The sequence below is a fragment of the Pinus tabuliformis genome, chromosome Q (assembly GCF_031772625.1).
Source record: "Pinus tabuliformis cultivar Carrire ecotype Pingquan chromosome Q, CPIR1, whole genome shotgun sequence".
Taxonomy (NCBI): Eukaryota; Viridiplantae; Streptophyta; class Pinopsida; order Pinales; family Pinaceae; genus Pinus; species Pinus tabuliformis.
This window is the reverse complement of record NC_142296.1, coordinates 364,190,903-364,204,049: the sequence shown is the minus strand read 5'-3', so window position 1 is coordinate 364,204,049 and position 13,147 is coordinate 364,190,903. Positions and strand designations below refer to the sequence as shown.

The window sequence follows — 13,147 nt, the reverse complement described above, 5'->3', positions numbered from 1 at the left end:
ATATTTGATTGGGGGCTTCTTAGGGAGGATACACTAAAAGGTCTTAAGGGAAGTGGAAAGGGATAAAAGAAACTCACATCTTCTCGAAGCAATAACGCCTTGTTTCTTGCATAGAAAGAGACATCAATACTCTTCACGTACAACATTCAAGCTTATCGTCCATTCCCGCACAATATGAAAGATGCCAAACCCCTCTTAAAATGCAAAATTCCTTCCTAGCACTCTGCTCTTATGATAAAATCTCACCTTATGGCCAATTGCAATGGCATCCATGTTGATTCTTTTAGGCACAATCACCTCTCAAAAATGTGGGTATTTCAATTAACAACCTCCCTCCCTACTCAATCTCCCTTGACAACCCTCCCCACCTCCTCCCCCCAAAGGAAGAAACCAATGCTACAATCAATAAGAAGATTTGCAAGAGCTTCACCCAAGTTTTCTACATTGGATTACCTAAGTCTTTGGATCCCAAGTTGGCCTTTTACTCCAAGTACTTCTTCAAAATCATCAACAAGCTTATGTCCACCCATGTCATATTCAGTTTCATCTACTTCATGGTCTAACATCCTTATTTCCTTCACAACCAACATTGATTGTGCTCAAACTTGTACAAGGTTGAGATTGATCATCATCCCCCAAAGCAAAATCATTTAGTTTCATCTACTTCATGGTCTTCACTTCCTTCGCAACCAACATTGAGGATGCTCAAACCTGTACATGGTTGGGACTGATCATCATTTTCCAAGGCAAAAACAATGTCATAGTTTCGAAACTCGAACCTTGAGGTTTGAAGTTTATCGAACCTCAAAAAATTGTTTAGGTTCGACTCAAATTTGTTTATGTTCGCCTTCCTTCAGTTTGAGAAGGGTTGCCAAGGGTTCTCACATTCTATATGCTAAGAAAATAGATAGAAGCATCTGAGCTCAGACTGTTTCAAGTTTAGCCCTCTCTGACCAGTTGTATCTAAAGAGTTTGTGGAGGAAACGATCTTCCTCCAGGTTCCACCATTTCTCTCGACCTAAACCATCCAATCAATTTGGAAATTAAGAGTGAAACAAACTCAATATAAGGTGATGCAATGGTTGGAATTAATCAAAGACCACTCAAGCATGATCTCAAAACTAGGGTTCGATAAGCCATCAAAGTCAATGCGTATTGGTATGAAAGAACCATGGTTAAAAACACAAGGAGAATCAAGGACTTGATCAATCGATGATAACAAATTAACATAGTTCAACACAACCATGGGGCAATTCAAATTATTAATTTATGCTATAATTTATTTTAGAGATAATATATATATATATATATATATATATATATATTGTAGTTGAACTTAATGGCGAACCTCATCTGAACCTTACTAGGGAAACTCATATTCGAATCAAAACTAATCATTGTTGAACCTAAAGTTGACTCAAACCATGTGACATAAGGTAGAATGGATCTACAAACTTTGCTCTTTAGTCAAGGTTGAGAGTAAGGAGTACTTTAACTTTAGATGTCTTGCCTGATATGATATTAGAGGGATGTTTCATTGTCTCTACAAGGACACAAGTCAATTTTCATCAACATTCTTCATAAACTTTGATCAATGGTCCCTTGCTTTTTAGGTGGCCTTTTCTCTTAAATAGTGTCCACTTCAAATTCTTCCACAATGCTTATGCAAGTGTATAAGCTTACTCTCCTTACCATACTAGTGGTTCAATGGCAAGTTTATTGTGATGGATGGTGTGAAGATAAGAATCAAGGGTGAGCTCCAAAAGGCTATGTGATTAAATCATACTTGGTAGTAGCATTAGTGAGGGAAGAGAAATAAGAAAAGTTTGGGATAAACTAGGAGAGGCAAGCAACATGGACGTTAGCATGTTTGATATCAAGATGAACCATGATAGGTGGTGTTGCAATAGGATTCAAGACAAGGGGAGGTGGGGAAGGATGGGTGACATTAGAGAAAAGGAAAATTAGGCATGGTCAACAATAAAGAGAGTGGGAAGACAAAGACATCCCAAATATGAATAATAAATGTTTGGTTGGCCAGAACATAATTAACTACACTCACCTCACCATTGTGGCAGAAGCAAGTGTGCCTGTTGGAGTCTACAAAACTAGGAATCCCATTAAGAATGTTTGGGCTGACACACAATGTGGCGCCCCACGCCCACTCTACATGCTCCACACCCGCTTCGTCGAGTCGTGTGCACCCATCATGTCTTGAGCGTCCTCCAGTGCATATTGGCTCGTCCAAGTGAGCCCAACTAGAAACCATAGTTTTAAAAACCGGCCACAAAAACCGGTAACCGGTCTAACCGGCCGGTTGGAGGCCTGGCCGGTCCGAACCGGCCTAACAAACCCGGTTTATTACCTTATGTGCCCAAAAACAGGCCCTAACCGGTCAAAACCGGCCGGTTTAGGGTGGAACCGGCCGGTTTGTAGCAAACCGGCCGGTTTATGGACAGTTTGGTTTTGAATCTGTATGCAGGCTATTGAAGGCATTCCTGAGGCTGAATCAAACCTTAATCTGCGCAACAGTATGTAGACAAGGCTAAAGTCCGAGCTGAGGCATTCCTTGATTAGCTTACTAATTATCCTTGGTTCGAGTTTAACCTGAAACTTCTTTCACATAAGATCTGGAGAAAGGTTTGATTGTTTGTCATTGATTTTGCCGTTGATCTGAAGCTTGTGATCAGACCTAGATCAAGCTCACTTCAAGCCTCCACACCAGTTGCAAATTCTCTGAAATGTTTGCAGTGAATCAAGATCAAACAATGGTTAATTTTTGCAAGGAACAACAGTACATTGTGGTGGATTGTCCTTGTTAGACTGAGACATATTCAGTCCTTTCTAGAAACTAAACTGAAGCAAAATTCCGTGGCATCATTGAAGAAGAATTTGTGATCCTTGAAGTTTGAGGTACAATACTCCTGAGATCATTTAAAAATCATATTGAAATTGTACTTGTGGGTGAGGTCATGAAGTGCAACATTGATGAATCCTCTGGATGTTTTGACAAGCCCAAACTTGTGACCAAAAAGCTGCAGCAAATTCCCTTCAGATCTGTGATATAAATAGTTGGTCACTGTAGGACAAGTTCCTTGATCAGATTCACCTCTAGGAGTGAAGTAGAAGGGCATATGTATCAGCATTGATAATCAATATTGATTGATATCTTCAGGATACTTTCATCAGTAACATCTATGATTCCAGCAATGGTCTGAGTCTAAACATCAAGCTAATTTTCTATCTATGATCCTTGGCTGGTAGTTAACATGACTAAGTATGCAGAGTTTCTAATATTGCAAGGGTTTGTGTATTAACCTTCATTGATGCCATATTACTGTGCCAGCCATTTATGGATGTTAGCTAAGATGATCACAGTGACATGTATTATTGAGTTTATTGGCAAGCTTGTTAAGACAGAATATGCTCGTTAGATTCTAATGATGATGTTGAATTGATGGGCTAGTTGTTACACTGCTTGATGTTATTAATGAGTAGAAGTTTCTTATTGTTGAATACCTAATCACTGTCAAGAATCTACTAGGGTTTTCATATGTTGATCAGATTTGAAGTCTATGGCAATGGAATTGGAAATATCATCTCATTGATCAAAGTTGCAAGATACGACTAAGACTGCTAAGCTGGGTTGATCGTGTGGTTGGACAAAGTGCAGCTGAGGCCTGCAACTAAGTTTTGACAGTGACATACAATTGTTGGGAAAAGACAGAGTTTGTTGATGGTTTGTATCAGTCTCCAGTGTGTGTTTGTTTGGCTTAGTGCACATGATGATATGTACCTTCAGCAGAACTATTGAGGTGCTAGGGTTTCATGCTTGATGTTGTTGTAGCAGAGTTATAGTTGAGCTGTTGGTATATAAATGAGCAAACTTTGCATATTTTGTCTCTATTGGCTTGGAATCATGGTTTTACATCTTAAAAATAGTTTTGTTTCATTAAAAATTAATTATTTAATGTATTTTTTAAAAACCGGTTCGTTTAGACCAAACCAGTCCCGGTTAGACCGGTTCTGGTCGGTAAACCGGTTCATTAGGTGGACCAGTCCAGTCACCGATTCCGGTTTTAAAAACACTGCTAGAAACCCCAACTTTGGTTGCTCGTGCCTATAGCTGACTCGACCAACCAAGCACACCCTTGTTTTGGTGAACCGAGGTGTTCTGCCTACTTTGGTTTTTGTCTACCAAGGAGCCCGCCCAATGCGCTTGGCGCTTGGGTCAAGATGAGGGCGCACCTTGGGGCCTAACACCATAAAGTGATCATGGGATTCACCTAATTGGAGAAGGTGCCTCTCATAAGTTGTGATGGGGCTAAGTCTATTTGCCAAAAATCTCTACAAATCTATAAGATTTGGGTCCACCTCAAGTATGCATAGTGCATTGGCAAAATCACAGATCGACATATACAAAGATACTCGAAATTCAAAAAAATGAAGGAGGTTAATAATAAGAATATAACAAGTATATGCCCATTGAGTTTTTTTTTAAATGAAAAGTTAAATTCTATAAGTAACAACCATATGGTAAAGGGGGCTTTCAGGCAATAGAAAACACTTATGGCAGTCTCATACTTAGTGAAGGGGCAGACAATAAGTAGATCTACTTGTTTGTGCACCAAAATGAGAAAGTAATTTTAGAAATAACTGTCCCATCTGGAAAAGAAAATTTGTGAGTTCAATAAAAATGAAAGAAGGAATGTTGAAACCATCCTATTTAAAAGCGTCATACTTTGTACATTGAACAATACTTATTACTAATTTATCAACATCACCTTGGTATTCATTGAACCGCTTACTGTATCTTCCCAGATGAAATAGCTTACTAATGCTTCATTTGGAAGTCTGACTGGCTTCTATTAATAAGGGATTGGATTGCCTAGCTTCGTTTTTCTGCAGGATAAAACTCTTATCTTCCATTCACAGTTTCATGCAGAAAACTATGTTCAGGTTTAAACACCTTTCTGTATCTTCTAGGTGTTTTCTGATCAGATACTGGGACATGTGGACCCCTAAGAGATTCTCAATAGATTTGCAAACACCACCTTTCAAGAATATACAAGCTTAAAACTTTCAGTCTGGAGCAAACAAGATTCATATAAAATGCCATTATAACTAGATACTTGATCAAATTTCTTTTGTACATAATTCACACAGGCAAACATTGATATAACAAATGTAACCAGAAATACGGTATATGTGTGGACATTAATAGGAATTTGGAAATATCAGGCAAAAGAATTACCTTCAGCAGCAACAGTACAGTTGCGTTCCAAACAAACTGCACAATGTTCACTATCTTCACATGCAGAATCCATTGCTTGCAATCCATGTTCCCTGTACAAAAGCATGTAAAAAACAAATTTATATGATAACACTAGCTTTTCGTCAACTCAATACATGGACCATAAAATGAAAGGCGCATATACGGTGGTCTTTCTTATCAAATATACTAGTCCTTAATGATAATAAGTACATAAAAAGTTATAAGACTTTGCTCATTTTTTATATCATGACATGAGGTTATGCTAATTTAGTCAAATGTGAGCTAATATTTATAATCATTTTTATATTGAGTGCATGTATTATGCTTTAAAGCAAGCTCCTTACATATTCCAAAAAACCGAGAAAGAGTAGCCTAGTTTATTTTATTTACATAAGTCCTGTACACACATGCACCATTCATCCAGTCCTATCAATTTGGCTTCTCAATAGCTAAAACTGCTAAACCAAAACAAGAACACAAAAATACATTAAAGGGCCAGATTTCATTAACAGGCCTGCACAGTGTACCATTTCTAAATGGCAACCCAGAATATGCATCTAACTATCCTCCAAGGTCACTCTCCTCACAGAAAAGCCAAAAAGGCAAGTGTTGCCACCTCAGATAGAATCCCCAGGGCATATCTCACTAGTTGTAGATGGTTAACAAACGTTTCTTATGTTTCAAGTCTGTTATCAGGTAGTCACTGTCAAAGGGGCTATGAGCATCCTTTTGGTCCAAGTATGCTTCCTTCCAATGATGCAAGTAGATTGTTAAAATCATAAAGTAATCAAACAGATCCTGGTGTATTGATTTATCCCTTAGCAATTTATATACAAATTGATAAGTACAATGTCTGTCGGGCTGTTTTCTAGCAGCAACTTGGATCAGTTGTTGCGACTATTGATCCTTCATCTCAACCTCTAGGGAAAGAATTTTTCAGTTTGACGTAAGAGCAATATCTTTATTTCGAAAGAAGTTGTGTATTCTGAGAAGGCAGTCCCATTATCAGAGACAAGCATGAAGGAACATTTTTGAGGCTCCAGACAGACTTTTTGTAACTCCTGTACAGATTTGATTGTCATATTAAAAAACTTCTATTTTTCTAGAAAAAAAAAAGGAAACGTTGTTGAGGAGAATAACCATAATCAATGATCCATTCACATGACACCAAAGGTCTGAAATAATAATAAACTTTCAAAACAAACATAAGTTGAAGACAAGCAGCCATTACATTACAAACGCATGTCAATTTTGATTAGAAGCGTTAATACCAGATAACAACCAAGGTTTGTTGTGAGGATCATTTCAACCATTTTACCATTGGCAACTAGTACCAACATAAATCAATCTTAACCACAGATCAATCGAGTGCTTAGAGGAATCAAATCCTTTGAAGCGTAAATTTTTTAATCATATAAAGATGGATCTAGGCCGGTTGTAGACTCACTCAACTCCGCAGAACTCACAATGACAATTTATAGAAACATGAAGACGTAAAACTACAATTTTGATTATTATTGAGTTATTTGTATTTTCATAGGAACAATATTTCTTTGAATATATCATAATTGTAGTATTTCTATTTCTGTGTAAATCAGGTGTCTATTTTTCTTATCTCTGTATATAGCAGTTTTTATATTGTGTATACATATCAAATCTCTCTCCTTCATATATATAGAGATATTTTTATTTCTGTTTGCATCTATATTTGACTAACATGTAGTATTACTATTATAATTTGTTACAAGTATTATTCTTTTTGAAGCTGACATATGACGATGTAAGCATTACCCATGTGACAACATCTCTACCACACTATAGATTTGATTCACTACACGACCTAATCATGTTAAGGTTTTGCTACACCAAGAAGAGAATTAATCCTAGTATTTTGTTTTTAATGATATCCAATATCTGTGTTCATTCTCAATATCTGTCCTATGTAAGGGTCCTAGACCAGGTTAGTCACGTAGTACTGGCATTTTGCAATAATTTTACCTGCTATTTGACAAGGGGCAGCAGTCGTAGTATTTTTTCCCAAGAAATTTATCTCACCCTACCCTCACACGCTTGAGCAAAGAATAGATTCACTACACGACCTAATCATGTTAAGGTTTTGCTACACCAAGAAAAGAATTAATCCTAGTATTTTGTTTTTAATGATATCCAATATCTGTGTTCATTCTCAATATCTGTCCCATGTAAGGGTCCTAGACCAGGTTAGTCACGTAGTACTGGCATTTTCCAATAATTCTACCTGCTATTTGACAAGGGGCAGCAGTCATATTATTTTTGCCCAAGAAATTTATCTCACCCTACCCTCACACGCTTGAGCAAAGAATAGCGGTGCTGGTACCAAGCCAACCCTCATGGAGATATTCCCATTCTTCACCCGAACTTCCAGATGGAAGGCAGATCAGCCGCCAACTGCATAAGCAGCTGTTAACCCCAAAGGAATGGATGGGACTCGATCCTGATACCTCTGTGGACTTAGCACAAGTGAATCTACCAATCAAGCTAACCCTTAGCACTTCAGGTATTATTTTATTCATAAGTACAAAAGCTATTTAGAATTTACACAAGCCATGTGTTGAAAAAAGGCAGTTAGGAATTTTACTCGGTGCAACTACTAGAGGGGTAATTCTCTGTTTCAAAATCCTGATACCTCTGTGGATTTAGCACAAGTGAATCTACCAATCAAGATAATCCTTGGCACTTCAGGTATTATTTTATTCATAAGTACAAAAGCTATTTAGTATTTACACAAGCCGTGTGTTGAAAAAAAGCAGTTAAGAATTTTACTTGGTGCAACTACTAGAGGGGTAATTCTCTGTTTCAAAATCTTAAGAACAGAATTTACAATCTCATTGATACTTTTCAAATAACACAACCTGTTTAATGTTTTTCCTCATTTTAGTTGTCTTGATTTTTCCTTTGCAACTTGCTCCAGTATTCACTAATAATATAACATATATTTATATCAAATATTCTAATCATGCCTATACCAAATTTACCAGAAGGAATTAATATTTGTGGAGTTAGGTGTATGCCCAAGTCTCTTTGAAATTCAAATCTGTATTTATCAACTGTACTCATAATAGATTGCCTGGACAAGTCTTAGGCACCATAGTATAGGTAAATGTCTGTCATGCTGTGGTTTAAAAGCAAGGTGGAGTATTCACAGCATTGACATCACAGCACAATCTCCATGATAATGCAGTTGACCATTGTTTCAAGTTGTGGGTCATGTCAATGGAGCAACACTGGTTACTGTGATAATGGAGGAGTGCTGTTAACGTGTGACCCTATGCTAATGTGGTTCTCTGTGGATGAAAACAGCTGCAATTCCTAGGCAATTTTAACAAAACAGATACCCCCCCAATTGCAGCTTTGCAGAGAAAGACTTTCTGGTTGTAATGACAATATCCCGTAAGGAATTATACCTGCTCTAGCCAAAGGGATTTATTGACCAAGTAAATCTAATAGAGACTTGTAACCTTCATTATTTACCATGCTCTCTATTCTGTTACTTCCAGCGTTGCAAAACTCAGCATCAGCAAAAAGAGCAGCAGACATCATCAACTTGGCAAATCCAGAAAAAATGCGGAAAAATCAGCAAAACTTGGCAACCTGTAAAAATTGGAAAATTTGGGAGAAATCAGAGGTTTCTGCAACACCGGCAGGATGGCCTCCTGGAATCATTATTTTTCTTCTGCACTGTTTAAGATATGGTCAATGATGGTGATAAAGAGTCATCTAAATTGTGAATACAAGGTTACCCAGTCTCATGCAATAATGTTGGACTCTAATAACAGATCGTTGACAAAGTCAAAATAGGTAAAGTACTTCCAGATATGGAAAAGAAGTAAAACACCATTGTCATCGTAACTGAACATTTTCAGGTTTGGCCGTAAAAGTTATAGAGGATACCTGGCAATATTAAGTATACTCATAAGAGGAAGTGAAAGAAAGCTTGATGGAGCATATGATGGTAAAGCTAAATCTGAGTTAGGTGCTAACAGTGGCTCAAGCCAATGACGCCCCCATATTCTAGCTACCTCAACTGGTATCCACCTGCAAGAGAAGACAATCAAATCTATGTTGCTGGAACATAAACAATCATGGTACTAAATGACCATTTCCACTTATGAAAGCTATATAGAATAGCTGATCAATTTATAAGTAGAACGTTTGGGTTCTGAATTCAACATACCCGTTACAATTCAGAGTGGTTCTACTAGCACCCCGAGCCAGCAGGATCTGAAAGGGCACAAAAGCATAATGGTTCTATCAGTCCAATAGAAACGTTTCCAGGTAACTCTCATGGACTACAATCACCAAAAGGTTAATAAATTGAGACTATTCTTGCAATAGAAACCTATAAAACACCTGGCAGCACTGTATGTTTCCTCCGCACGCTGCATAATGTAGAGGAGTGCTTCCAGCTCCTAAAAAAACATGTGAATCCATTAGTATGACTTACATTAGAAGGCTATGATTACAATTAGGGTTTCATCGACTTTGAAAAACAGATCAGCAGACTTAAGAACTATCATCTTATTTTAAAATTTTGATAGGCCACACACCTATCAGGTCCATTGATGTGCCATAATGAAATGTAACAGCTGACACATTTGCATTCAGATCAAGTAGCAATTGTACACAGTCAAAATGTCCATTCAGGGCAGCCATGTGAAGAGCTGTAATCCCACCGTCTGCTGCTCTGTTTATGAATTTGGAGAGTGCACTGCATCAAGTCCAATCGACATAAGTAAATCCACATATTTCATGCAGCAAACATTGGATGCTCTGAATCTAAAACATTTTCTAGAGAGCAACAGGGGCAGCCAGTTCTCAATGCCTACTTCAGGTCAAACCGGCGTCTCACAGGTGAGGGATTATCCTTGTTGCCAGAAGCTGGAGGCATACTGAAATGGTAAGGCACACTGGGCACAAAATCTGCAACAACAAGTCTGATGCATCTTGTGTGACCATTTACTGCTGCAAAATGCAAGGCTGTCCTACCACTGAGGTAATCTGCTCTGGTCACCTGGCATCCGAAGTGCCATTAGTACTTCACTCAAATACTGGTAAGAATTATTAATGAATAAACTGCTCTGAGAATTGAAATGAAGAAATACAAAAAAGACTATTACATTCGCTTTAAATAGAAGAAGAGTCTGCACCACCTCCCAGTGCCCATATCGGCAAGCTTGCATCAAAGCTGTCTGCATTCAGAGGCAGATAGAACCTCAGCTCTGAATCAACATTGAAAGTGCAAAAAAAATCTTAAAGTGCAACATATGAAGGTCAATCAAAGACCAGATTAATCTTCTAAAACTTACGGCTTCTGCCAAGTTGATAAGATTCAGACTTCTGCCAATAAATCAGACCTTGTCTGATGGATTCTGGACTTTCCAGAAATAATAACTCAATTCAACATTTAGCAAATCTGCTTCGAAATGCTAGCAAGTATCTTTCATGATACAGGCTAGATCTAATCACCTGGGTCCTGTTGGAACAGTTAGGAAGTTTGTTATAGCTGGCAGTTTACTTTAATGAATAAGGTTTGATTTTAGGGCTAGCATGTTTATTTGGTAAAGCAAGTTCAACATAGTGATGATAGTCTCGTGCCCCTCCATCTAGCTTCCAAATGGTTATTGATCACCAAATGCAAAGAGAAATTGTTTTATATATAAAAACTTCTAGCAGGTTCTGGAATAGATAATCCAATAAAGCAGAATAATCAAGATATTCGTGTCCCATCTGATCAATTGGTCCATAAGACTTCAAAATACTTGGAAACAAGCAAAATATGTATTTTCTTATTGCATCCAGAGAAGCGAGGTGCTCTACAACCCAAATAGGGATGGAATAGGGATGGGAGGATCCATCAACACTTAGCTTATGTAATGGTAAATTAAATCTAGATGACATTGAATATGAACACTGGCACAGACCCATCTAAACCTGGGTTTGGCATGCATCTCAAGATTGTGAAGATCAAGGGCGCATATCTCGAGTTGACACGAAGAGCTGATGTGTTCAATATTGGAATTCAAGATATGCAACCTCTGGCCTCACAACCTTGAGGTGCATATCAGACCTATATTTAGATGGGTCTGTTCCTGACTCCTGCTTTAAATGTCGCCTTACATTCTAAGACATCCTGAGGAAATGGGAGACAGGGGCTTTCTTATTGAAGAACTAGGACTGGTTTCATAGCGAGCAGATTTCTCGGTGAGAATGGGTTTAAAGTCCGGTTTCTCCAAAGTTTTTTATGTTTCAATTTGCAGAGTTCATTGGAAAAGTGACTTTTTTTTGTGTAAATAGTTTCTCAAATAAAATGGTCATTAGGTTTTGGAGGCGGGAGGCGGGAGGCGTATGTTCAATCCACACAGAAATGAAACAGATGCCAAAGCTAAGGTAGCTTCTGATGGGAAACTGTAGCCCATAATTATGAGCACCTTGTAAATGGGCTAAATAAGCATACCTGACCACAGTAATTCCTGGAATTCACATCAGCTCCATGCTCCAGCAGCAAGGTCACAATCTGTTCACATTCCACAACTCTGAATAACACAGTACCATATACAGAGGCATTATCAAATATCTGGCTAGAAGTCATCTGACAACAAAGTACAAGCCAAAGGCAGAATGCAGTCACCTCACTATGGCCCTTGGCAGCCGCGAAATGAAGAGGCGAATTCAGCCCACCAAAGGTAGAATACCTCGCCAAACATGGATTGAAATCCAAAAGCATGCGAGCTTCCACCAAATCCCCATCTCTTGCAGCAGAAACCAGGCGTTCCCCAGAGGCAGAGCAACCGAAAGAATTGCCCATTTAGATAAACAACCTCACTCACTCAAATCCTCAATGCATTGACTCACAAGTGCACTGGAAGACCCCCAACCCGCATCACAAGAAACTCTGAAGATGACCCACGTAGTCCAAAACTAGAAAAAACCACACCAAATCAATGAACCAAGTCCAGGATGCAAGAAAACTCCAATGGGAAAAAAGAAATTAGTACACGGGCCCTCTGAATCAAATCTAATGGATCCTATTTGAGTGTTTTTCGGCTGACAACGCTTAGTTACAGAGCAAATCACGAGATCTTTGCTGGTTTTCAATGTACTTAGGCTGTTGCAGAGCCATCCAACGATGTCCCACCAACGACCTACTTGATCTCGAGAATTCAAAATGCTCTGAGACTTGGCACAGTCACCATTCTTTCCCTTCTAAAAAAACCGAATCCCTCAGAGCGTGCTTTAATGGCCCCGATTTATGCGTTCAACGGCCTTACCGAAACCAAACTTCACTCGACCCGAAGCCGAAGGCCCTGCTTAAAATAAAACCACAAATAAACAACCAGATCAAATTTAACTTAAGAGTGAAAATCTAGGATTATCGTACAGATTATAAAGATTTTAATTAGAATATTTTGGTTTTGATCATGCGATCAACGGTTCAGAAATTCAGTCACACACGTCTGTTCTCTCAATTTCTTTTGCGCATTTCGACCCTACACACGCGTCTGTCAATCAGTTGATCTTCCACCATGGGCGGCTACACCTATACTTTATGGTTTTTGTTTGGTTTTATCTAACTATAGTTTAATGTAAAATTTGAATAGGGCCACCGTGGTAAGTCCAATTTCCTGACTCATTTTGACCCACCAAATCCATGGGAAATAGCAACTTCGCAAAGTTGTGTGACGAGGTTGCATGAGTTATAGACATTGAATATTTTCAATATTATTTTTAATGGTATAGTGTTGAGATCGGATTTCAAAAAAATTATAAATTTATTAGACATATCGTGATAATATATATTTTTATTTAATAAAGTTTTATAATATCACAAACCTT

General features: G+C 38.2%; 1 protein-coding gene across 3 annotated transcripts in view; it reads right to left on the bottom strand.

Annotated features, from left to right (window-relative positions):
- Positions 1-12,881, bottom strand: part of LOC149219671 (E3 ubiquitin-protein ligase XBAT33-like) — a 33,214-nt gene extending 20,333 nt beyond the window's left edge. The window contains exons 1-10 of one of the 3 annotated variants that reach the window (XM_089384444.1): positions 12,767-12,881; positions 11,943-12,618; positions 11,769-11,828; positions 10,432-10,503; positions 10,141-10,325; positions 9,862-10,022; positions 9,665-9,723; positions 9,489-9,535; positions 9,206-9,349; positions 5,255-5,346 (exon numbers count right to left, since the gene is read on the bottom strand). In XM_089384444.1, coding sequence (XP_089240570.1) covers positions 5,255-5,346; positions 9,206-9,349; positions 9,489-9,535; positions 9,665-9,723; positions 9,862-10,022; positions 10,141-10,325; positions 10,432-10,503; positions 11,769-11,828; positions 11,943-12,119 — 997 coding nt within the window. In that variant the 5' untranslated portion in view covers positions 12,120-12,618; positions 12,767-12,881. Of the gene's footprint in view, positions 1-5,254; positions 5,347-9,205; positions 9,350-9,488; positions 9,536-9,664; positions 9,724-9,861; positions 10,023-10,140; positions 10,326-10,431; positions 10,504-10,620; positions 10,771-11,768; positions 11,829-11,942; positions 12,669-12,766 lie in introns of those variants that run through there. The other 2 variants (XM_089384443.1, XM_089384445.1) reach the window with 2 other exon arrangements.
- Positions 12,882-13,147: the final 266 nt, after the last annotated feature.